Source organism: Prionailurus viverrinus, chromosome A3 (assembly GCF_022837055.1).
Source record: "Prionailurus viverrinus isolate Anna chromosome A3, UM_Priviv_1.0, whole genome shotgun sequence".
Classification (NCBI taxonomy): Eukaryota; Metazoa; Chordata; class Mammalia; order Carnivora; family Felidae; genus Prionailurus; species Prionailurus viverrinus.
Genome location: NC_062563.1, coordinates 66,830,437 through 66,857,654, shown reverse-complemented (window position 1 = coordinate 66,857,654; position 27,218 = coordinate 66,830,437). Strand labels below are relative to the sequence as shown.

Here is a 27,218-nt window from a genome sequence, read left to right as displayed (position 1 = left end):
TATGCCAGCAGCACCCCCACCTCCCTGCCTCCCTTCCCTCCCATTAGACTTCTGATGGCTACATTCAGCTCCTTCACTGTCTGCTCAGTGCTTGGATGGAAGAAAGCTCCCTAAGGAGGGGAGCTCATCCTGTTCCTGGCTTCAAACCTGTTGAGTAAGGTGGGATGCCTGGTTCATGGCGGGCTCTCAGAGGCTTCTGTGAAATGAATGGTTGGACTATTCTCTGGGGTTTTTTTTGTTTTTTGTTTTTTGTTTTTTGCCTTAGCCCCTACCCCCTGCTGGGCTGTAACCTCTCAGAACATAGGGAATAGTTTTATCACCTTCCCAAACACCCCAAAAGCCCAGATGAGTGGGGGAGGGGGCGGGGTGTGTGTGGATTTAGCCAGCAGGAAATGGTTCTGGAGACCCTTAAAAGACTTTTCAGAGCTGCCCTGGAGGAGAAGACCCAATGTCAGGTATCAGGGTCCCAACCTACCCTGAACCTCTGCTTCTTGCAACTTAGGCTGAGACAGTGGTTCTCAACTGGGTGTGATTAGCCCTCCACCACCCAAGACATTTGTCAACATCTGGACACATTTTTGGTTGTCACACTTGGGGCAGGAAGAGCTACTGGCATCTAGTGGGTGGGTAGAGGTCAGGGATGTCGCTAAAGCCTACAATGTACTGGTATCTGGCTCAAAATGTCAACAGGTACTGAGGATGAGGAACTCTGGCTTAAGGTGACTTTTTGTTTGTTTGAACTTCCTAACAACAACAAATATATAAGAAAAATATTGGAACTGGTGATTCACCTAGGAAGATATAACTCTGACTTGAAGGCCGTTAACGGGTAGTTATGAAAGCTCCTACCATTTCGAGCGCGTGGAAGGGGAGGCCTTGGGCTGCGGGGGCACAGACCCCATTCAGCACCAGGCATGCTGCCTCTACCACCCGTTAGCTCTGCAACTTTGGGCAAGTTACTTCCCCTTCTCCTTTCTTCAGTAAATGGGAACATTATTAGTTCCTCTATGTTCACAGGATTCTGCCTGGCATGCAGCAAGTATTCAACAAGTATTAGCTACTGTTAAGAGGAAAGGGGTAAAGAAATTATAAAGTCCAGCCGGGCACACAGTCCATGCTTTAAATATCTGTCACATTCCCGGGCCACCTCTGGGCTGGACGCGGCCACAGGAAATGGACAGAGGGGCTGAGCTGTTGCCACGTGAACCGGGGACTGCTGCTCACACTAAAGCTTTCAAATGTTTGGGCTGTTTGCTTGGAAAGAAAAGATGATTCAGTTTCCATTGCTCTTTATTTGGGAGGCACGGGGTGGGGGCGAGGGGGGTGGAGAAGAGTCAGCATCCTGGCTTTCAGCACTGAAATTTGTTTTAGGAGGAAAAGAGGATGAAGGGTGGGGAGATGACAAGAACAAAACAATATCACTTGGGCTTTCCTGGAGGGGTGAGGGTTGGTGAATGTTCTGTCCACCGCCGGCGGCATCACCACCACTCACATGCACACACACACACAGCCAGAGCGTGCAGAACACAAGCAGGGAGGAACAGCCCCACCAGGAGGGTGGGACCAGCTTCGGGAAGAGGAGCCACCCGCTGAGAATGGTGACTCAGGGTCCCAGAGGGACAGAGACAGCCTTGAGTCAGCGGAGCAAGGATCAGCCCAACCATCACCAGGGCTCTGTCCTTCTCCCACACACTCCCAAACAGGAAACTACATGGGTTTTAAGGCTGCTCACATCCAAAGCTGGAATCCTAGTGGGTTTCCACTAGGGGCACTAAGGGGCAAGCTACTCAACCTTGTCGAGTCCTTTGTCTGCTCTCAAGCATTCTGGGGTCACCTGACTTCCTTCACAGGGTGCTGTACACTGAGCACATGGTCTAGCCTAGCACACAGCAGGTGCTTGATAACTGCCGGCTCTCTCCCTCCTTCCTTCCTGGCTGTCCTTGACGGTCACCTTAACCTCATCACACCTGCAGCAAGTGTGGTGTGGGGAAGGGCAGCAGGCAGCCCCAAGAGGACTGCAGTGGAGAGGTGGGGAACAACAATCCCCTCCCTGTGCTCTGAGCTCTGTACTCAAAGTGTCTTTTCATTCCTGCCTCTCCTTGGACCCTCACACCCCTCACACACACAGGACAAACAGGAACCCCCTGTTTGAGGAAGGAAGCAGAGCTGGAGGGTGGAAAAGGAACCTGCCCAGGGTTGCTGTGTGGTCTCCCATTCCCAGGCCTTGGTGACCTCCAGATGGCCAGGGTGCCCCTGAAATCTTCACACTGGAAGCTGAGGCCATGCCTTCCAAGCTGGAGCACACTCACTAGGCTGGAGCACCTGGGGGCAGCAGCAGGATCTCATTAACCCCAGGGTTTCTGCTGTGGGCAGGGGAGCCTACTGGGCAGGAGCATCAGCTGGCTCCGCCCAGGACAAGTCACTTACGTCCTCTGGGCCTCCATTTCCCACCTGTAAAATGGGGATGTAACAGGTGCACCTGCCTCAGAGGACTGCTAGGACCATGAAATACACATGAAACAAAGCACTTACCAAGTGCCTTGCACAAATTCAGCATGTATTTTAAGATAATTAATATCTGTTAAAGGAAAGCATGAAGGGGACAAGACACCGAAATCACCAAGATCCCCTCCTTACAAAATCTACTCCTAGGGTCTGCCATACAGAAGGGCTCCTCCACCCTTTGTGCCTACAGTAGGCCTTGGGAGCGAGGGCCTCTTAAACGCAGAGCAGACATCAGTCAACAAATTTTCTCCAAAGGGCAAGGGAGTAAATATTTTAGGATTTGCTCTCTACTCCACTCTGGGAGAGAGACAATATTAAACAGTAGGTATGGCCATGCTCCATTAAGATGTTCTTTGCCAAAACAGGCAGAGGCAGACCCACACTGCAAAGGTTCGGCTAAGGTGGCATCTCTTCACATCCCCCATCCATCCCTGAGAGCTGTGCCTGCCGAAAGCAGGGTGCCCCGGGGGAGCGGGCGGAGCCAGGCAATGGCGGTCTGCAGCTAGAGAGAAGTAGCCAGGTGGCAGCTGTCTGGGCAGTAAAAACAGGAACTAGCCCACCGGGCCACTGTATCTCTAAAACTGAAGTTCAGCAACCAAAAAAGGACAAGAAAACACAGACAGTGGAGATGGAGCAGAGGCAGCATGCTTGCCAGGGTCCCTGTGATGTCCCTCGGTCCCACACCTCCCCAGCCACAGGGTGGTCCGAGGAGCCCAGGGCTCTGGGGCCAGCCCCACCCTTGGGGGTCAAGCTGCCTTGGCTCTCTGGGCCTCCTGGTCCACATGTCCCAAACGGGGACACCACAGCCTCCCTGACCTAGCACTTGAAAAAATAAAAGAAAAAAACAAGGTGCGAAGTTCAAGTTTGGGCCAACAGCCTACCCAGCTGTGGACTGCCACAAAAAAATAACAGAACTGATAACAATGCCTTTGATTTTCTAAGCAGCTGGGATGGATCAGGAGCTCTGGGCAGTATTCTCACATGAGAGCAGGTGACAGCTGCCTCCTGGTTGGGCCTTTCTGCCCTGTTCTTACCATTCAGAAGACAGGGACTTGAGCAACAGCCTCTCATCTAACAGCGAGGGTAGGGTGGAGAGAGAGGAGGACAGCACAGGTCTCTTCCAGGCCAGGGGTCCAGCTGGGGCAGGACTGGCCCCCTCTGCAGGCATGCACCTCTGTGTACCCTAGCCCGACAAGATGTGAACACACCAGCCCCCGCCAATCCTCTCGAGAGAGCACACACATGCACACACCCAGATCTGAGAGGCCAGACTCCACACGACTGGCGTCAGGAACACCCCGGCCCAGAGGAAAGTGTCCAGGTCCCGCTTAGCTGCCAGCAACCTACCCCTTCTTCAGGTTTGTCACATAAGCGCTCTGGAGGGCGGCTTCCAGGAAGTAGGTGAGCTCATAGTCAACTGGGTGAGAGCCTTTCAGATGCCGTGATGTGGTGTTATTTGTGATCTGGGAAGGGGAACACAGAGAGAGCCGCTGTCTCAAAGTTGTGAGTTGGAGGGGCTGGGGTCACAGCCAGCCCCGGTGGAGGTGGCAGTCCCGTTACCATCCCAAGTCTCTGGCTGCCTCAGGGACGCGTGGTGCGATTCTCAGGCTAAATCCAACCTAACTTGCTTTTGTTTAAAATATGTCTAAAACACTCTCTCCTCATCCAAATGCTGGATGCCCATAATAGCCCTACAAAGCTGGTTTTGTCTGTATTTTACAGATGAGGAAACTGAGGCTCAGAAAGTGCCTAAGGTCACAAAGCTGGCATGCACCTAGACCTCAAACTTCAGTCTGGCCAGTTACAGGGTCAGGCTATTTCTACTACTTCCTGGTTCATTCATTCAACAAACACTAGAGTGCCTACCATATACCAGGCACTGTCCCTGTCATATAACCATGGAATGTCAGCACAGTCTAACTGGCTAAGACTCCTGGTTCCAGGGAAGCCTGAGGAGCAACTGTGGTATTAATGAGCTGTCCTTAAGCCTCAGCTCTAAGAGGACCACCCAGCCCCACTGAGATAGGCCTGCCTTTATTAGGCCACCTCCCTGCCCTGATCCAAGACACTAATCAGTGAGCCATCTTGTCTTTTAGAAATTGAAGTAGATTTAAGAGAGGTTCTTAGTTCCTTGGAGCTTGGGGCTGGGTCTGAGGAGGAACATGGCACCATTTCTGAGAATGCACAGGGTCCTGTGGCCTGCCCTTCCCTGACCCAAGATAGCTAGCTCCCGGGGCCCATTTGTCTGCCCAATGCCACAGGACACTGATTCCAGTCCTACCCACCATTACAGCTCATCACCGTAAAAGTCGAAAGCCTGGGCTTCTGGATGAATGGGAGACCATCTTTTTCATGAAAGTTTTCTCCAAAACCACATGCATTTCCAACGTGAAGAGCTCCTAAAACACTGTTGTCTAGCAGTGATCCATGTGACCTCAGCAGAGGTCAACTCAGCCAAGCCAGTCTCCAAGTGGACTTCCGCCAGGGAATGCACTCGAGTCCTGTTTTTGCTGAGTCCCCCAATAACTTTTCCTTTCCTCCTGAAACCCAATCAAGTAAAAGGACTCTAGGGTAGTGACACCCAACAGGGAGGCGATTTTGCCTTCCAGGGACATTTGGTATATCTGGAGACATCTTCAGCTGCCACAACTTGTATTTTATAATACACAAGGTTGCCCCACACAGCAAAGAATGATCCGGCCCTGATGTCAATAGTGCTGAGGGTTGAGAAATCCCACTCTGGGGGAATCGGCTTGGCCTGGACTACTCCTCCTACAAGGCCTGTCACAAAACAGGTGCTGGGTTGACATTTTGGCACTTGCCAAAGTAGGTAAGGTCAAATGTCTCTGGGCTCTGACTCTCAGCTCATAACCACCTCCTTCAGGATGCCAACCCAGGTCTACTCTGCCATATAGCACCCGCCTTCCAGCATCTACGAACCATCTACTGAACAGCATGCCTAGGCAATACCCCCGAATTCTCCCCTGCAAGTAACCAGAGCCACACTCCCAGGGTTCCAGTCCTGCCAATGCCACTTAGTAACTGTCTGAACTCTGGGAAGTCATTTAACTCCTCCCTAAACCAGGGTTTCTCGCTTGGGAAATAGGAACAACAGGGCCTATCCCAGCCAATGGGTGTGAGGGTTAAATTCAAGAATGACTGTAAAGTACTCAGGAGTACTGCCTGACACAAGAGCAGTATCTTTGTTAAATACAGCTGTCTGCCGTCCTCCCATTAAACCAAGAGCTCCCCAGAAGGGAAGACCCAGGGTAACACCTGCTAACACCAGAACCACTGTCCTGCCAACAGTTTGACAGCCCCCCTCCCACCCCCCCATCCCCCCTGCAAGGGGGAGCTGGGAGAAGAGGACGCCTGAGGACTTCCAGGCCCCGACTTGCCGGCACTGCTGGCCTCTGAAAGGCTGGGACAAAGGGCCCCAAGGCCTCTCCTCCCCGAGGGGATCTAGTAGGGAGCTTCCTGGCCACCTGAGGAGAGAGAAGGATGCCTAAGTGCAAGGACCAGCCAACACCTCTTCCAAAGGGACCACGGTGAGCCAATGGTTGTATCTCTCTAAACCTCATCTGTTAGGGATAAGTACAACGTCTACCTCATACAGTTGCTGTGAGGATTACACAAGTTTACAGGTACAGATATAGGGCCATCACATTTGGTCGTCCGAGCTGAGCTCATCCAGGAGGCTCTGGGCTCCCACAAATGGTACGGACTCATTTAGTTATTAAATAAATAAATAGAAGAGTGTGGAGGCGAAGGGTCTCACTCTGGCAGAAGAGGCATACTGTGATAAGCTTTTCGACCAATGAGGCAGAGTGGCGTCGCAGGGGCGGAGGGTGCCTTATCCTAGTACACACAAGGGTCACCCACAGGCTTAGTGGGGGGCTTGGCATGACAGGCGCTCAATAGAGGCAGCTATAAGCAGAGTGCTCACCTTCTCCAACTCCTGCAGGAACACCTGCGCAATCCAGGAGGCCCTCTCGAAGCAGGTGATCACTTCCTCCTCCCTCTCAGTCAGGCGGTGGCGGGAAGCAATGGAGTTGGGCAGGCGTTCTAGAGAGAGGCCTGCGGGAGGAAGACAGCACCTTAGACGTGCCCTGCCCCGGCCCCCCAACCCCAGGCCCTGCCCACAGACCCAGGGAGACCTAGGCTCAGGAGCAGACAGTGAGGGGCAAGGTCCACAGTGGCAGGGAAGGAGGAGGCTAAAGCAGTGGTGGTGGTATTGGTGGTGGCTGGGGTCAAGCTGTGGGCTGACAGAGGGGACACCCAATCCCCACACGGGGAACTGCACCATGGCACCTTTCCTGCCTACCCTTCCAGGCCAGCTCCCGCAGGAACCATTCCTGACCCTCCCTCCAAGTTGCAGGAGTACCCCCAGGCACTGGTTATTTATCTACACTGGTTATTTACGCCCAGCTCTTCTCTCCCCGCTTTAGCCGAAAGCTCCATGTGGGCAAAATGTGAGCTTTTCTGCACCACTGCAGTCCCTAGTATCTGCACACAGCAGGCACCCAGGCTGGGCGGCACTTTACAGGCACCCTTCCACGGAACCAGTTTCTACCTCACCTAAGTTATTTGTGCATAGGTCAGTCTGCCTGAAGTGGACAGTGGCTGCCTCTGCCCTCCAGGCAGCCACTGCCTGTTCTCTGGCCCCAGAGCCTCGCTTTCCCCCTGAACACACCCCTCCTGCAGCTGCAGAGCATGAGGCCCCCACTCCATCTCCCGGGCAGACACATCATCAGGACCACAGCGACTGGCTAAAGATGAGCCCTGGAACTTTTAACTTTTTCCACTGGGGCTGGGAAGCTGGGAGGAGGTCAGCCTGAAATGCTAGGGAAAGCCTGCCTGAAAATGAAGCTACACAAGGTGAATACAGTCAACACGATCAAGCTGTACATCTGCAAACGCTTGCAATGGTACGTTTTGTTATGGCTTTTTTTTTTTAAACCACAATTGCATTTTTTTAAATCAAATCACATCATGGCTCTAAAGCAAAAACAAACAAAACAAAAAACCCCAAAACGAAACCAAAACGAACCCCCCCCCCAAAAAAAAGGTAAGAAGCCCAGAAGGGAGAGCACTGTTATGCTTATTAGCTGTTAAGCCATAAAGGAAAACAACTATATTTGCATTAGTTTTGGGTTTTTTTTTAAGACAAGAAGAAGACTGAATAAACTCTTAGTAATGGGGAGAAAAATCTACAGGGTAAAGATGAGTCAAGATAGAAGAGGGCAGATTCCTAATGACACCGTTTGAGTGCCCTGCCTGAATCTCTACCCCCTGAAACTTCCCAGTATATGAGCCCATAATAACCCCACCCTTTATAGGGTGAAGTCAGCTTAAAGTGTGTTTTGGTCACATGGGACTAACACACAGACCTGACTAGAGGGTGCAGCCCTGGACTGTTGCTTCCTAATGGGCAGAATCCAGTCGCTCCCACCTTTGTGTCCCACACGGTACTTTACATGCAACAGGTGCTCAGGATGAACTTCCTGGAGGAGCTGTAGGAATAGAACCCCCAACTCTCTCCTGCCCTCCAGCTGATGACCATGCCCTCAACACTTCCCCACCCTTCCTCTTCCTCCCTCATTTTAGGCTTGACCTTTTTTTTTTTTTTTTTAAGTTTATTTATTCATTTTGAGAGCAAGAGAATCCCAAACAGGCTCTGCACCATCAGCATGGAGACCGATTCAGGGCTTGATCTCACAAATTGTGAGATCATGACCCGACCTGAAGCCAAGAGTCGGACGCTTAACCAGCTGAGCCACCTAGGTGCCCCTGTGCTTTACCTCTTGAGGGGATGACCATATCAGCCTCCTAACTGGCCTCCCTGCCTCATGTCTTGTTCTATTCCACCCTGCACACTGTTCCCAGGGTGATCCTTCTAGAATTCCACCACTTCAACCCTCCAGGGATCCCCAGGGCTACAAGGTATGGTCCAAACTCCTGGCACTCCATAACAGGGCCTCTAGGATTCCATCCCTGTTGCCTGCCCAGCCTTGGCTCTCACCATATGCCACAGGCTGAATGTTTGTGTCCTCCACCCCCCAAGTCATATGTTGAAAACCTAGTGCCCAAGGTGATTGTATTAGGAGGCAGGGGTCTTTGGGAGGTGATGAATGGGGTTAATAGCCTTATAAAAAGAGACCCCAGAGATCCACCTCACCCCTTCTGCCACATGATCACACAGCAAGAAGTCAGCAGCCTGCAACCTGGAAGAGGGTCCTCACCATAATCTGACCATGCTGGTGCCCTAATCTCAGACTTCCAGCCTGCAGAGTCATGAGAAATAAACGTCTGTCGTGTTGATGCCACCCAGTCTGTACTTTGTTACAGTAGCCCGAGCTAAGACACCACAACTGCTGCATCCACACCCAACCTCCTGTTTCCAATGCTGACCTTGCTCAAGCCATTCCTCCTGCCTGGGATGCATACCCCTGCCGAATCTCCCAAGTCTACCCAAAATTACCACTCACCTTCTGCCCTGCTGAGGGCTAGCCCCTCCTAATACACCCCGGTATAACCAACTGATCCCTCCTGGGGCCCCAGTCTATGCTTTACATACTCCTGCCCCACCATTTCTTATATTTATTTACTCACATGCATACCCAGCCAGACTGTAAACTTTGAAAGGCATCAACCTTATCACGTTTGCCTTTCTACAAACTGGCACATAGTAGGCATTTAATAAGCCCTGGCCAGCCAGCTGAAGAAATGGCAAGCCTGATCATGTCTGACAAAGTACAAAGTGCCCCGCAAATACAAGGTAAGGAATTACTGTTTTTCTTGGCTAGATCCCAACTCATATGGATTTAGTGACCTTGCCCTCTGCCAGGCTGGGGCGTGAACAGGTCCAAAGGTCGGGGTGACTCGGCCGGGGAGAAGGCAGGCACAGAACGTGGAGGCCCTTGCTCAACACAAATACTCAGTTACCGGTGTCACCGAGGGTCAACGTGCCTCCTGCCAAATGACTCATGACCAGGAGGGGAAGAGAGCACTAAACGGGATAGAGGAAGAGTGGGAGTCCTGGAGGAGACGCAGAAAGCAGGCAGAAGGCAGGTGCCACCGCTCACTGCTGGTGCCGGCCCTGCTTCCTCCTTCCCAGCTACGTACCCTGTCCACCCTGCAGGAAGGTGGTTCAGAGGCCTTGCCTGGGAGACCAGCTGCAGATGGCAGGAGGGTGTAGCCACTCCAGAAGCCCTAGAGCGGATCTGTCTCGACATGGCCGCTCTGCGGCTCCCCTGAGACACATGCTGCTGGCTGGGTTCCTTCCTGTCCCACAGCTGGGCCCAGACCTGGGATGGATAATGCCAGCCGCTTGGCCTGCTCGGGCTGCCAGTCCCAAGCCTCCACTGGGCTGACCACTACAAAGCGGTGAAATTAGTAACATGTGTCTGTGGGGCCTCTGCTGTCCATTGCTTCATGTGTTCCCTCCACTCCCAGTAGAGGCCTCTCTGCCACGCTTCTCTGGGAATTCTAAGTCCTAGCCTCCTGGAAAACTCACAGCAAAACCACCTCCTCCCGGAGGCCGTCTTAGGCCTCCTGACCTCAGAACCAGTGGAACATTTTACCTGCATCTCTTTTGTGTATGTCTTTTTCCCACCCTGTAACCAGCCTCTCTGCCCGTGCTCTAGGCAGCCAGTGAGAGCATGGCCCGGTGTCTAATGAGTGGATGGACACAGAGCTGCCTGCACACATTCACTTGCACGCTTTCTCCTGCTCTGTGTACAAAATGCTTCTTGCTGAATTCATAACCAAACTGGCATATATTTATACAATGTAACACCACTCAGACCAACAAAAGGACAGACTCTTGATACATGTACAACCTGAATGAATCTCCAAGAAATTGGGTTGTGCAGCAGAAGCCAGATACCAAACAAGTACAATGCTATAGGATTTCAGTTACATGACATTCCAAAAAAAGGCAAAATTATAATCTGTATTAATAGAAACTAACCAGTTATTGGGAGTGGAGAGAGAACCAACTGGAAAAGGGCCTGCAGGAAACTTCTAGGGTAATGGCAATGTTGTCGTTACTGTGGTGTTGGTTATGTGGGTATTTACACTTGTCCAACTCACCAAATCATACACTTAAGATTGGTACACCTCACTGTATAAACATTTATAAAAAATAATGCATATAATGCCTTTTCCAAAGGAAGCAATTGTGACAGCAGAGAACTAAAAGATGGAGGTAGAAGAGCTATGGTCACTAAGGTGGTCCTCTGTGAAATAATTTCCAATATACATAAGACCAAAAAGCTTCCTGGAGCTTGGCAATGGCTTCTCCAAATGAGGGTGATAGTCCAGTCACCCAGTTCTGCCCATAAAAAGGGGCTTCTTGACCTTACCTTTTTTTTTTTTTTAAGTTTATTTATTTTGAGAGAGAGAGAGAGAGAGCAGAAGCAGGGGAGGCAGAGAGAGAGAGAGAGAGAGAGAGAGAATCCCACGTTGACTCCACACTCAGTGTGGAGACCAATGTGGGGCTCCATCTCATGAACCCTAAGATCATGACCTGAGCTGAAGTCAAGAATCAGATGTTTAACCAACTGAGCCACCCAGGCGCCCTGGGGCTTCTTCATATTTGCTCTTTGACTCCCATGAAGGTCCATTTTCCTGTTCATAAACATCTGATCGAAACCCACTAGAGACTCCAGCCCTTGGGTCCCTTCACCCTCTGCTTGCCCCTTGAGCATTTCTGCACAAGTGGCCAAACCACAACACTAGATCCAAGATGAGACAGACGGGCTGCTCCTGAGCCTGGCCCCACAAGACCCCAGTGGTTGTCACACAGCCCTGTGAGCCGGAAGGAAGCCAGGGGCTGCCAGGAAGCCCAGGGGACCTCCTCTTGATTCCCACTGGCAAAGGTGCCTTTCTGTGAAAACACCCAGCTTTACAAGCCAAGGGAAGGTCCCTTTCAAGAAGAGTGCTTGCTTTTTCACTAAGTCCGAACTTTTGGTTTGGAGGCAAGCTGATCCTGGTTCAGCCCCAGGCTCAACACCCAGGCTGGTCTCTGCCTCCTCAGGCTGAGATGAGTCACCACATCCCAGGCAGGCGCCTTTCCAAGAAGCCCCGCCCTTGGAGCTCTGGGCCCTAGATGCAGAGGTGGAGAGCACAACGGTTTCCTCTGCAATGGAACTTTCCAGTTGGGTGGACTCCTACCTCCCTCCTACCCAGTTGGTCCAAGGGCATCTGGTACCCACAGAAGGCTAAGCCCCAAGTTAGGTACTCTGGGTTTGGGGACGGGAGAGGAAGAAATGCAAGTCATTGCTTCAGCCCTTAGGGAGGGAGCCTCAATGCCAGGTAGGGAAGAACCTTATAAATCACACTCAAACAGCAGGCGACTGCGGGAACGGAAAATGATGCAGCCACTGTGGCAAACAGTCTGACAGTTCCTCAAAAAATTAAAAACAGAATTACCCTATGAACCTGCAACTCCACTTCTGGGTGTATACCCAAAAGAATTGAAAGGAGGGTCCCAAAGAGATATTTGTACACTCAAGTTCACAGCAGGATTAGTCACAATAGGCAAAATGTGGAAGCAACCCATGTGTTCTTTGATGGATGAATGGTTAAAGAAAATGTGAAATATGCATCCATTGGAATATTATTCAGCTGTAAAAAAGAAGGATATTCCTGGGGTGCCTGGGTGGCTCGGCTAGTTAAGCGTCTGACTTCGGCTCAGGTCATGATCTCACGGTTTGTGGGTTCGAGCCCCGTGTCGGTCTCTGTGCTGAAAGCTCAGAGCCTGAAGCCTGTTTCAGATTCTGTGTCTCCTTCTCTCTCTCTCTCTGCCTGCCCCCCCAAACCCCCCCGCCCCGTGCTCTATCTCCATCTCTCAAAAATAAATAAACGTTAAAAAATTAAAAAAAAAAAAAGAAGGATATCCTGCCATATGTCACACAGATAAACCTTAAGGACATTATGCTAAGTAAAATAGGCCAGTCACAAAAAGACAAATAGTGTATGATTCTACTTCTTTGAGGAACCTAAAGTTGACAAATTCATAGACACAGAAAATAGAACAGCAGTTGCCAGAAGTTGCAGAGAAGGGCAAATGGGGAGACGTTTGGTGGGTACAGAGTTGGGGTTTCCCAAGATAAAGAGTTCTGGAGACTGGTTGCACAACAATGTGAATATATGTAACACTGCTGTACTGTATGTACACTTGCAGATGATTAAGATAGTGAATTTTATATCATGTGTATTCGATCACAATGAAAAATAAAATCTTTAAAAGATAGTTAAGATGCTAAATTTAGATTATATATATTTTATCAATTTTTTAAAAATTTCTTTTTAATGTTTATTTTTTAGGGAGAGAGGGAGAGAGGGAGAGAGAGAGGCAGAGAGACAGAGTAGAGGGGTGGGGGCAGAGAGAGGAGACACAGAATCTGAAGGAGGCTCCAGGCTCTGAGCTGTCAGCACAGAGCCCGACACAGGGCTGAACTCACAGACCGCGAGATCACGACCTGAGCCAAAGTCAGGAGCTCAACCGACTGAGCCACCAGGAGCCCCTATATTTTACCAATTTTTTTAACCTACAGTGTTATATTAGTTCCGGGTGTACAATAGTGATTTAACACGTCCACACATCGCTTGGTGCTCATCACACGACAAATACACTCCTTAATCTCCATCACCATTTCACCCATTCCCTGTAACCATCAGTTTGCTCTCTATAGTTAAGAGTCTATTTTTTGGTTTGTCTCTCTCTGTTTTTTCCTTTGCTCATTCTTTATGTTTGTTTCTTAAATTCTACATATGAGTGAAATCATATGGTATTTGTCTTTCTTTGTTTTATTTCGCTTAGCATTATACTCTCTAGCTCCATCCATGTTGTTGCAAATAATGAGATTTCATTCTTTCTTATGGCTGAATAATATTCCATTGTGTATATATACACCACATATCCTTTTCCATTCATGGACACTTGGGCTGTTTCTTTATCTTGGCTATTGGAAATAATGCTGCAATAAACACAGGGGTGCATGTATCCCTTTGAATTAGAGCTTCTGTATTTTCTGAGGAAATATCAAGTAGCATGATTACTGGATCATAGATTGGGTAGTTCTGTTTTTAACTTTTTGAGGAACCTCCATACTGTTTTCCACAGTGGCTGCACCAGTTTGCATTCCCACCAACAGTGAAAAAGGGTTCCCCTTTCTCCGCATCCTCACCAACACCTGTTGGTCCTTGTGTTGTTGAGTTTAGCTATTCTGACAGGTGTGAGGTGATAGGTCATTATGGTTTTGATTTGCATATCCCTGATTATGAGTGATGTTGAGTATCTTTTCATGAGTCTGTACATTTTACCAATTTAAAAAAATGAAAAAAAAGGAAAGTGGACAACTTGACTCCATGCACCCGTCTCCAAAAAGTGGATCCACTAACTTTACTTCTAAGAATTTATCACTAAAAAATTAATGACATAAGCAAAAATTTAGTTTGAAAGATATCTACCATAGCACTATTTATAATGGCAAAAAGATGAAATTTAACCTAGAGGTCCAATAACAGGAGACAAGCTTGCTAAACTGCAATAGATTCTAACAATGCGATGCAGTTAAGCTTTAAACAGTGATGTAGATATGTAGTGGGAAATGGCTCATAAAATACTCACTTTAGAAAAGAGATTATAAAGTATGATTGTATGAACTTATTTTTGTTCTTTAAAAAGCCACATATAAACCTATAGGAAAAAAGACCAGAAGGATACAACCCAAAATGTTTATAGAGATCTTAGTCTCCATTTCCTGAAACAAAAAGTGGGATTACCACCGATGCCCAACTCACGCGGGCCGTGAAATTGAAATTAGACGGTATTATATAGATTAGCATGCATGTTCTCAGAGAATGTTAAGTGAGGCTCACAGTGATCTCTCTGGAAGGGATCTGGTCCTTCCCTAGAATGACAGATGAGACCTCTAATTCAAGAAGAGATTCCTTCCAACACCCCTCAGTTAAAAGCGCCAGAGTCCAAACTAGATCCAGGTCTTCTGGCTTCAATACTGTCTGCTGTCTCGGCCCAGACTCCCTATGTATGTCTCCCCCTACCTGCCATGCCCCCAAGGGTTCCCAAACCTCAGGCTTCTGGCCAGCCCCTGGTGGCTGCAGTGAAGCTGTCCACTCTGCAAGGGGATGGGCCCCTCAAATGCACCCCTCACAGCCTTGCCTGCACTCCACACCCCCAGCCCAGGAAAGAACTCAGTGAAGGCCAGGTACACACACAATGAACACACCCAGCCTCCTTCCAAGATGCCCCAACAGCACTCCTCTCCCTCTGGAAGCCCGGACTGTGGACTGCAGTCTAGGGACAGAGCAGCGGTACTGACAGTGCTGACCTGCTTCCCCACAGGGCAAGCGACCCATGCCCCTTTGAGAAGGAAGCCAAAATCAATAGCTAATTCCTGCCATACCAGGACTTAAAAAAACAAAAACAAAAAAACCCCCAAACCAAATATGCCATCATGTCCTGCCCTAGGAGAAGCTTGGTGTTTTTATTTTCAAATTCTAATAAGCCACAAGTTCCCAGGTGAGACCAGAATAGCCTGGGGTTGCAGTGACCAAAAGAGGACAGGAGAAAAAAAAAAAAAAAAAGAAAGAAAGAAAAGAAAAAAGAAAACAAATACTCAAGAAGTGAGAAGAGAATTTGCAGATCATAATTCTCACAGCTGCTAAGTGTTTTTTTTGTTTGTTTGTTTACATTTTTACTTTCCACAGCCTGTTCACCACTTAGCACCTAGCTGCAGTATTTTGGGAGAACTGGGGCCATTTTTCTCCATAGCCAGGCCAATCTTCTACCGGTCAGCCTGTGAGCAAGCCTGTCCAGAGCATGGACTGTGGCCTCCCTGGTGCTGGGCTGCGAGCAAGAGGGGAAAAGGGCAGGACTCGTGGCTTTTCAGGGAAATGGGGAGTCATTCCTCCCTCACACCTTACCACACTGAGCTAGTGCTGGAGAACTGGAAGTGACACAGGCCTGAGGGGAGAGGCAGCTGTTTGCCATGGAACAGTCCTGAGAGGTGGACAGTGATGCCGTGGCTTGTGGGGCTGAACCGGGTAAGCTTGAGATATTGAAAGTGCAGGCCCTGAAGCTCCTGCATGCCCATCAAAGCATGGTGACCCAGGAATAAAGTTCTAGAACACCAGCAAGAAGACCCCCTGAACTTTACTGCAAGGCTCTCATGCTCAGTCATTCGGGCACCACCACCCCTTGCCCCCCACTAAACAAGTCACCTCCATTTCTCCTGGGGCTTCTCTTTGGACTTCTCCTTTACCTGGAAGGCACCTCTTCTACTCCTCTGCAGATAATTCCTCCCTAAGTTCAGGTTCACCTCCAAGCTAACCAGGAAAAACTCCAAATAGCTCCATTCATTTTCCTCTCTCTGCAGCAGAGTGGTTCAATCCCCAAGTACTTTTGGGGTATCAGGGATGACCCCAAAAGCTGGAGTCAGAGAGAGCCAAGTTCACATCCTGACATGGTCACTAGTGGTGTTACCCGAGGTGAGTCAGTTCTGCCTGAGCTCTGGGATTCTGCCCTCCATACCTTTCACCTACTGTGGTTAACAGCACACTGATTTTCCTTTGAGGAACCATTCCTCCAACTCAGTCCACCAGATTCAGGTGGAAATCACACCCCTGGCACCAACCCAGAGGTTTGATGCTGGTCACTGTAACTGATTCCAGGGTAGGCACGAGATGGAGTCAGGTCAATGAGGCACTCTCTCCTCCTGAGGCTGTAAGTGCTATGCACAGAACCACGTAAACCTGGAGGTGCTAAGACATCAACACATGGAGCCCCTAGATCCAGCTCTGCCTGATGCCACCTATCTCCAATGACTTTCTAGTTACATGGGGTCATACGTTTCCAGTGCCTCCCTCCTTTTTGTTGTTGCTTTTCCAGCTAGTTGGAGTTACATTTTTGTCATTACAACCCTAAGCCTGGTTATATGGAAACTGATCCCCAGAAGCATGATGATGTCAGAGGGCACAATTTCTGAAATGCAAGCCTGGCTGACTTAAGGTCAGATACGAGAGTGAGGACTGACCATCTCACAATTAAGAAACTGGAATTCTAGATACATAGCAGCAGTAGTGCCCATTGAAATGCAGCCTATTTTGTCTTGAGGTGAAGGCTGGAGCTTTAGGGCATCTGGTAGAAACATTTCAGGATATTGGCCTATGTTGGATACTTCTTAGGGTCCACAGCGAGGTCTACAAAAAGGGCAAGCTTTACTCCTGGCAATCCCTCTGGACGATGCAGCTTTGCCAGGGGCCCTTTTTACCTGCGGACAACAATCCAAGGTGGCCAACAGTCAAGTCTGATAAGCAGGGTTGGAAATTTTCTGCTCCTGGAGATAGGGAGACCAGACCGTATCAAGAGCTAAGGCTGGAGTTGCGGCAAGATGGCGGCTTAGGAGGACGCTGGGCTCACCGCACGTCCTGCTGATCACTTAGATTCCATCTACACCTGCCTAAATAACCCAGAAAACCGCCAGAGGATTAGCAGAACGGAGTCGCCGGAGCCAAACGCAGATGAGAGGCCCACGGAAGAGGGTAGGAAGGGCGGCGAGGCGGTGCGCGCTCCACGGACTGGCGGGAGGGAGCCGGGGCGGAGGGGCAGCTCGCCGGCCAAGCAGAGCCCCCGAGTCTGGCTTGCAAAAGCGGAGGGGCCTGACGGACTGTGTTCCCACAACAAGCGCGACTTAGCGTCTGGGAGGTCATAAGTTAACAGCTCTGCTCAGAAAGCGGGAAGGCTGGAGGACAAAGGGAGGGAGAGCTGCTGAGCCCCCTGACAACAGAGCTCAGTTTGGTGGGGAACAAAGGCGCTCGCCAGCACCATCTCCCCCGCCCATCCCCCAGCCGAAATCCCAAAGGGAACTGGTTCCTGCCAGGGAACTTGCTAGCCCCGCGCAAACACCCAACTCTGCGCTTCTGCGGAGCCAAACCTCCGGCAGCGGATCTGACTCCCTCCCGCTGCCACAGGGCCCCTCCTGAAGTGGATCACCTAAGGAGAAGCGATCTAAGCCTGCCCCTCCTGCCCCCGAGCACCTTGCCTACCCACCCCAGCTAATACGCCAGATCCCCAGCATCACAAGCCTGGCAGGGTGCAAGTAGCCCAGACGAGCCACACCACCCCACAGTGAATCCCGCCCCTAGGAGAGGGGAAGAGAAGGCACACACCAGTCTGACTGTGGCCCCAGCGGTGGGCTGGGGGCAGACATCAGGTCTGACTGCGGCCCCGCCCACCAACTCCAGGTATACACCACAGCACAGGGGAAGTGCCCTGCAGGTCCTCACCATACCAGGGACTACCCAAAATACCAAGCGGAAGAATTCCCCTCAGAAGAATCTCCAGGAAATAACAACAGCTAATGAGCTGATCAAAAAGGACTTAAATAACATAACAGAAAGTGAATTTAGAATAATAGTCATAAAATTAATCGCTGGGCTTGAAAACAGTATACAGGACAGCAGAGAATCTCTTGCTACAGAGATCAAGGGACTAAGGAACAGTCACGAGGAGCTGAAAAACGCTTTAAACGAAATGCATAACAAAATGGAAACCACCACAGCTCGGCTTGAAGAGGCAGAGGAGAGAATAGGTGAACTAGAAGATAAAGTTATGGAAAAAGAGGAAGCTGAGAAAAAGAGAGATAAAAAAATCCAGGAGTATGAGGGGAAAATTAGAGAATTAAGTGATACACTAAAAAGAAATAATATACGCATAATTGGTATCCCAGAGGAGGAAGAGAGAGGGAAAGGTGCTGAAGGGGTACTTGAAGAAATAATAGCTGAGAACTTCCCTGAACTGGGGAAGGAAAAAGGCATTGAAATCCAAGAGGCACAGAGAACTCCCTTCAGACGTAACTTGAATCGATCTTCTGCACGACATATCATAGTGAAACTGGCAAAATACAAGGATAAAGAGAAAATTCTGAAAGCAGCAAGGGGTAAACGTGCCCTCACATATAAAGGGAGACCTATAAGACTCGTGACTGATCTCTCTTTTGAAACTTGGCAGGCCAGAAAGAATTGGCACGAGATTTTCAGGGTGCTAGACAGAAAAAATATGCAGCCAAGAATCCTTTATCCAGCAAGTCTGTCATTTAGAATAGAAGGAGAGATAAAGGTCTTCCCAAACAAACAAAAAATGAAGGAATTTGTCACCACTAAACCAGCCCTACAAGAGATCCTAAGGGGGACCCTGTGAGACAAAGTCCCAGAGACATCACTATAAGCATAAAACATACAGACATCACAATGACTCTAAACCCGTATCTTTCTATAATAACACTGAATGTAAATGGATTAAATGCGCCAACCAAAAGACATAGGGTATCAGAATGGATAAAAAAACAAGACCCATCTATTTGCTGTCTACAAGAGACTCATTTTAGACCTGAGGACACCTTTAGATTGAGAGTGAGGGGATGGAGAACTATTTATCATGCGACTGGAAGCCAAAAGAAAGCTGGAGTAGCCATACTTATATCAGACAAACTAGACTTTAAATTATAGGCTGTAACAAGAGATGAAGAAGGACATTATATAATAGTTACAGGGTCTATCCATCAGGAAGAGCTAACAATTATAAATGTCTATGCACCGAATACCAGAGCCCCCAAATATATAAAATAATTACTCATAAACATAAGCAACCTTATTGATAAGAATGTGGTAATTGCAGGGGACTTTAATACACCACTTACAGAAATGGATAGATCATCTAGACACACGGTCAATAAAGAAACAAGGGCCCTGAATGAGACATTGGATCAGATGGACTTGGCAGATATATTTAGAACTCTGCATCCCAAAGCAACAGAATATACTTTCTTCTCGAGTGCACATGGAACATTCTCCAAGATAGATCATATACTGGGTCACAAAACAGCCCTTCATAAGTTTACAAGAATTGAAATTATACCATGCTTACTTTCAGACCACAATGCTATGAAGCTTGAAATCAACCACAGAAAAAAGTCTGGAAAACCTCCAAAAGCATGGAGGTTAAAGAACACCCTACTAATGAATGAGTGGGTCAACCAGACAATTAGAGAAGAAATTAAAAAATATATGGAAACAAACGAAAATGAAAATACAACAATCCAAATGCTTTGGGACGCAGCAAAGGCAGTCCTGAGAGGAAAATACATTGCAATCCAGGCCTATCTCAAGAAACAAGAAAAATCCCAAATACAAAATCTAACAGCACACCTAAAGGAACTAGAAGCAGAACAGCAAAGGCAGCCTAAGCCCAGCAGAAGAAGAGAAATAATAAAGATCAGAGCAGAAATAAACAATATAGAAACTAAAAAAACTGTAGAGCAGATCAACGAAACCAAGAGTTGGTTTTTTGAAAAAATAAACAAAATTGACAAACCTCTAGCCAGGCTTCTCAAAAAGAAAAGGGAGATGACCCAAATAGATAAAATCATGAATGAAAATGGAATGATTACAACCAATCCCTCAGAGATACAAACAATTATCAGGGAATACTATGAAAAATTATATGCCAACAAATTGGACAACCTAGAAGAAATGGACAAATTCCTGAACACCCACACTCTTCCAAAACTCAATCAGGAGGAAATAGAAAGCTTGAACAGACCCATAACCAGTGAAGAAATTGAATCGGTTATCAAAAATCTCCCAACAAATAAGAGTCCAGGACCAGATGGCTTCCCAGGGGAGTTCTACCAGACATTTAAAGCAGAGATAATACCTATCCTTCTCAAGCTATTCCAAGAAATAGAAAGGGAAGGAAAACTTCCAGACTCATTCTATGAAGCCAGTATTACTTTGATTCCTAAACCAGACAGAGCCCCAGTAAAAAAAGAGAACTACAGGCCAATATCCCTGATGAATATGGATGCAAAAATTCTCAATAAGGTACTAGCAAATCGAATTCAACGGCATATAAAAAGAATTATTCACCATGATCAAGTGGGATTCATTCCTGGGATGCAGGGCTGGTTCAACATTCGCAAATCAATCAACGTGATACATCACATTAACAAAAAAAAAGAGAAGAACCATATGATCCTGTCAATCGATGCAGAAAAGGCCTTCGACAAAATCCAGCACCCTTTCTTAATAAAAACCCTTGAGAAAGTCGGGATAGAAGGAACATACTTAAAGATCATAAAAGCCATTTATGAAAAGCCCACAGCTAACATCATCCTCAACGGGGAAAAACTGAGAGCTTTTCCCCTGAGATCAGGAACACGACAAGGATGCCCACTCTCACCGCTGCTGTTTAACATAGTGCTGGAAGTTCTAGCATCAGCAATCAGACAACAAAAGGAAATCAAAGGCATCAAAATTGGCAAAGATGAAGTCAAGCTTTCGCTTTTTGCAGATGACATGATATTATACATGGAAAATCCGATAGACTCCACCAAAAGTCTGCTAGAACTGATACATGAATTCAGCAAAGTTGCAGGATACAAAATCAATGTACAGAAATCAGTTGCATTCTTATACACTAACAATGAAGCAACAGAAAGACAAAGAAACTGATCCCATTCACAATTGCACCAAGAAGCATAAAATACCTAGGAATAAATCTAACCAAAGATGTAAAGGATCTGTATGCTGAAAACTATAGAAAGCTTATGAAGGAAATTGAAGAAGATTTAAAGAAATGGAAAGACATTCCCTGCTCATGGATTGGAAAAATAAATATTGTCAAAATGTCAATACTACCCAAAGCTATCTACACATTCAATGCAATCCCAATCAAAATTGCACCAGCATTCTTCTCGAAACTAGAACAAGCAATCCTAAAATTCATATGGAACCACAAAAGGCCCCGAATAGCCAAAGGAATTTTGAAGAAGACCAAAGCAGGAGGCCTCACAATCCCAGACTTTAGCCTCTACTACAAAGCTGTCATCATCAAGACAGCATGGTACTGGCACCAAAACAGACACATAGACCAATGGAATAGAATAGAAACCCCAGAACTAGACCCACAAACGTATGGCCAACTCATCTTTGACAAAGCAGGAAAGAACATCCAATGGAAAAAAGACAGCCTCTTTAACAAATGGTGCTGGGAGAACTGGACAGCAACATGCAGAAGGTTGAAACTAGACCACTTTCTCACACCATTCACAAAAATAAACTCAAAATGGATAAAGGACCTAAATGTGAGACAGGAAACCATCAAAACCTTAGAGGAAAAAGCAGGAAAAGACCTCTCTGACCTCAGCCGTAGCAATCTCTTACTCGACACATCCCCAAAGGCAAGGGAATTAAAAGCAAAAGTGAATTACTGGGACCTTATGAAGATAAAAAGCTTCTGCACAGCCAAGGAAACAACCAACAAAACTAAAAGGCAACCAATGGAATGGGAAAAGATATTCGCAAATGACATATTGGACAAAGGGCTAGTATCCAAAATCTATAAAGAGCTCACCAAACTCCACACCCAAAAACCAAATAAACCAGTGAAGAAATGGGCAGAAAACATGAATAGACACTTCTCTAAAGAAGACATCCGGATGGCCAACAGGCACATGAAAAGATGTTCAGCGTCGCTCCTTATCAGGGAAATACAAATCAAAACCACACTCAGGTATCACCTCACGCCAGTCAGAGTGGCCAAAATGAACAAATCAGGAGACTATAGATGCTGGAGAGGATGTGGAGAAACGGGAACCCTCTTGCACTGTTGGTGGGAATGCAAATTGGTGCAGCCGCTCTGGAAAGCAGTGTGGAGGTTCCTCAGAAAATTAAAAATAGACCTACCCTATGACCCAGCAATAGCACTGCTAGGAATTTATCCAAGGGATACAGGAGCACTGATGCATAGGGCCACTTGTACCCCAATGTTCATAGCAGCACTCTCAACAATAGCCAAATTATGGAAAGAGCCTAAATGTCCATCAACTGATGAATGGATAAAGAAATTGTGGTTTATATACACAATGGAATATTACGTGGCAATGAGAAAAAATGAAATATGGCCTTTTGTAGCAACGTGGATGGAACTGGAGAGTGTGATGCTAAGTGAAATAAGCCATACAGAGAAAGACAGATACCATATGGTTTCACTCTTATGTGGATCCTGAGAAACTGAACAGGAACCCATGGGGGAGGGGAAGGAAAAAAAGAAAAAAAAAAGAGGTTAGAATGGGAGAGAGCCAAAGCATAAGAGACTGTTAAAAACTGAGAACAAACTGAGGGTTGATGGGGGGTGGGAGGGAGGAGAGGGTGGGTGATGGGTATTGAGGAGGGCACCTTTTGGGATGAGCACTGGGTGTTGTATGGAAACCAATTTGTCAATAAATTTCATAAAAAAAAATAATAAAGTTATTATTGAAAGATAAGGACTTAAAAAAAAAAAAAAAAAAAGAGCTAAGGCTGTGGCCTGGGAAAGGCCTGATCCACCCCCACCCCCCACCCCCAGGATCTCACAAGGATCCTGTGCTGTGGCTCTCATGTGCTGCTACAGAGCCAGATGCAGCTTGAGGGCAAGAGGTGTGAGCACCCCTCAGCCCAGCCTATTGCTTACCCATTAAACTGAGGGCTGGGGGCTGAGAGGGGCCCTGAGGCCTATGCAGAGACAGAAACCACTGGGCCTGGCTCTAGAGCCAAGGGCTCTGTCTGAGTCAACAAAATCTCTGGCTCTAGGTTCTTACCCATGGAGATGATCTGATGCCAAATGTCCAAAGGCTTATTACTAGGTTGCTCTAGAGAGCCTTTGAGCCAGACAGATCCCAACCCTGGCAAAAACAAAGCCTCAGACCGCTCAACGTGTAAGGCGATCCCAGGTGTGTGACCCCCATTTGGAAGTGGGCTGCTAAGGAGCTGCAGCCCCAGAGGGGACTTTGCAAATGCCCTTCTCAGGTGTCAAGGCAGAGAACAGAACTGGGGGTAGCCACATGGCTGGGGCACCCAGGCCAGGCAGGAAGTCCAATGTCCTGCCCCCAATAGGCTGCAGAAATAAGCTACAGACTAGCCACCTCTGGAGTAATTTCCATTTCCTGATTTTTCCAAACCATAAACTCCACTAATGCTGTGGCCTGTTGAGTCAGGGACTGGACAGGAAAGAGAGGCACCAGGTAGCTTGTGACTCATCGGTCTTGCCATAGTTACTACCTGCTTAGCTCCTCCTCCAGAGAAGCTGCTTCTCCCAGAGCCACATCACACCAGAAGCAGGCTTTGCTCAACTGACTGCCACTCCCTCAAGGGAAGGGAGCCCTACTGTTCATCTTGGCAACCCTGGCAGGTGCTGGCAAATTTTACTTTTTCCTGTAAGACATAGAGCCAAGGACCTTGAGGGGTATAATGGCCAGGGGCCAGATGCCTGGCAGGAGGAACATACTGACTTCTAACCGGGGAGACTCGGTCAAGGTCCAAATGAGCTTGAAGGAGAAAAAGAATGCCACAGGCTGCAGTTATACACAAGGGAAGCCTCCTGGTGGAAGATACACCTGAACTGCACCTAAAGGGAGTGTTAGGGCTATCTCTGTGTGTACAAAAGGGGCATGCTGGGCAAGAGCAGTGGCTCAAGAAAAGGTAAAGGGACAAAACTCTGCACACCATGTTGGACACCAGGTGGAGACCTCATTCAGCTGAAATGTGAGTGGCTCCAGGAAGGGAGAAGAGGCAGAGAAGACTGGGGTTGCAGAAGGAATGACCACCTGTCCCCCCAGGGCTTCAAGTTCAGCAGAAAGACAGGGCTGGGAGCCATGAGCAGGCAGAATCAAATGAGCAGGCTCTGCCTAGGGCTTCGTGAGGGTGGGCAGCACTGCAGACTGGCCCTCTGAGAAGGGCCTCGAAACCAAATTATTCTACATTTAAAAAACATTTTTTTAAGTGAATTTGTTTATTTTGAGGGAGAGGGTGTGCACATGCATGCTTGCGTGCAAGTGGGGGAGGGGCAGAGTGCGACAGGGAGAGACAGGGTTTGATCCTACGACAGTGAGATTGTGACCCGAGCCAGTATCACGAGTTGGACACTTAACTGACTGAGCCATCCAGGTACCCCTGGACTGTTTTTTTAATACAAACTAAATGGAAGATGTTCCCTTGAAACAAACCAAGATGGTGGTGGGGCAATGCCACCAAAAATAGATGTCTACCATCTGTACCTGGAATGGGCTGGGAACATTTCCTTTCCCAGGGCTTTCCCCTGGTCTGACATGCTTGGTCAGGGGATGGTGCGCTGGCAGAAGTCACACTGGAGCCACTGCAGGGCCTAAGGAACAGAGTGGTAGAGGGGCAGACTTCTCACTCTGGGCCAAGGTAACCAATGTTGACATATAAAAGGAAGTTTTCTGAACAATCTGCCTACCAACAGCACTGCCCTGGGTTGCTTCCACACTAAGCAGACCCATGGGACAGTGATACAGGGCTTCACTGGTGGCTGCAGCTCCTAGCCAACCCAGGGCTGATGGAGGCCAGGAGAGGTAGAAGCCCCCCGTCTGCCCAAGGCCCAGTTAGGCCCCCCGTGGACTACTCTCAGGAACAGAACAATAGTGTGCCCACAGGCATCGTTCCTCCTGGCTGGCCCCTGGATTCTGCAGTAACTGGCAGGACCTTCTCCTTTCTCAGGGCTCTGTGCACTGCCTGTAGTCTCATCTGTGTGAACCCGTTCTGGAGGTAACTGCAATCTGCTCCCCAGGTGGGGTCCTCTGTCACAGGCAGGATACAAGCTTGAGAGACAACCACCCAGCCATCAATCTAAGCTCTGCTGCTTACAGGTTGCAAGTCTCTGTTTCTTCAACCCTAGAGTAGGTGTAACAATTACCCACCCCCCCACCTTATAGAGTAGAGATGAAGATGAATTCCGTTACAGAAGCTGGAGGGTCACATAACCCCCATGCAATATACACACGTATGCAAGTACTGTTTGTGCATTTCAGCAAGAGAGACCCAAGACCACTGCAAGAGGGTGTCTAGAGCCCTCCCTGAGAATCAGAAAGCATTTTCCGGTCTCACCTACATCCCCTTGACTTCAGAGGAAGGCCTAGTCCTTGTGAGTGATGCTTCAGAAGGACACATAACCAGATCACTCTGCCCTGAAGCAGAAGGTGGGTGAGTTGAGTGTATTTTTATGTCTTTGGGGGCTGGGAGGGGGGTGCAGTGAAGAGACCCCAAGCCTGTTCCTGACTCCTCTAACAAGACCAGGAGCTCCACTGGAGATACCCATACATGCGCCCCCACTGAGCCTCCAGGCCCCGTGACACAGGGCCCCATCCTCTTTCCTCCAGACAGGTGTGCCAAGAAAACTCCCTGTCCCACTGGATGGCACCAAGTGGAACCATGAAGCAGAAGCCAGTGCAAAACAGTAAATAAACTGTGGTGTAATGGCCTGGCCAGACAACACTTGGGATTAGGGAAGGCAGGCTCCTGGGGGGGTGGCTACCTGGAGACAGGACCTAAAGCTGTAAGGCTGCCTCGGGTAGAGGATTCTAGTTCAAACAAAGCTGACTACTGTCCTGGGTAAGGACGCTCCACTTCATCAGCCTTGACTTCCTCATCTGTAACATGGGGCAGACTGGCCTAGACTGCTTCTGTCACTGCTCTCAGTCTAGGCTTCTGAGCAGCACTACCATGGGGGAATCTACAAGCTCTGGCTGCCCGGGTTCAAATCCCAGCTCTGCTATTCCCATGAAATCCATGAGTCTCTTCACCTCATCAACTGTAACTCCTCGTCTATAACAAGGGAATGAAGAGAACACCCAATGAGGCCTATTTACTACTGTGTGGATTCAGTGAGGGTGTACCTGGCATGGAGTGAGGGATTAATAACTATTATCATTCTGTGAATTCTGTGGTCTCCTGCCACCACCATCCTTTCTATGGACTGAATGTTTGTGTCTCCCCCCAGCTCATGTTGCACGTAGTCCTAATCCCCAGTGTGTTGGTATTTGGAGATGGTGCCCTCGGGAGATAGTCAGAGTTAGATGAGGTCATGAGGGTGGGGACCTTGTGATGAGACTGGTGACTTTATAAGAAGAGAAGAGAAAGAGATGGAAGAAAAGCCATGTGAGGGCACAGCGAAAAGGTGGCCATCTTCAACCCAAGCAGAGAGCCCTCCCAGATACCGAACCTGCTAGGACCTGGATCTTGGATTTCCCAGCCTCCAGAACTCTGAGAAATAAATTTCTGCTGTTTGAGCCACACAGTCTAAGGTACTTTGCTATGGGAGCCCAGCAGATTAAGACAACCCCGTGACCAGCCATCCCCGTCCCCTTCTCTCTGCATGGGGCGACCCACCAGGTACCCCCAAACCCAGGAAAATCAACATCATGCACACCCTGGAGACCTCATGCATGATCTCAAGCATACACAGGGTCAGGTGAAACTCAGCACGCCAAGCAGCAGGTAGGGCACAGGCATTGCAACAGGACAGGACGGACAAGCAGAGAGGAGACAGGCCATGTGCAGTCAGCGAGGGGCGGGGAGCTAGCACACGCCACGACCAAGCAGCCCAAGCCAGTGGCACTTGGCTCCTTACCTCCCCTGCAGGACCTCTGACCACCAGGACTGTGTTCCCCCAAGAAGCTGGAGGTGTGCTGGAAAGAGTAGAGAGCAGAAGACAGGGAGCAGTAGGTAGAGCCAGGTCTACAGGAAAAAGTGCTAGAAAGGGCCCCCGAGGAAGGGTGTTAGGTTTGGGGAGTCCATGGCAGAGTGGTTTTCAAGAGGCCCAAAAGACCCAAACACTAAATGAAAAACAC

The 27,218-nt window shown here is 48.5% G+C and overlaps 1 protein-coding gene across 1 annotated transcript in view; it reads right to left on the bottom strand.

Moving 5' to 3' along the window:
- The window catches only part of TTC7A (tetratricopeptide repeat domain 7A), a 126,770-nt gene that overhangs the window by 82,469 nt on the left and 17,083 nt on the right, over positions 1–27,218 (bottom strand). The window contains exons 4-5 of the mRNA XM_047851897.1: positions 6,452–6,582; positions 3,853–3,968 (exon numbers count right to left, since the gene is read on the bottom strand). Of these exons, the coding sequence (XP_047707853.1) occupies positions 3,853–3,968; positions 6,452–6,582 (247 nt within the window). The remainder of the gene's footprint in view (positions 1–3,852; positions 3,969–6,451; positions 6,583–27,218) is intronic.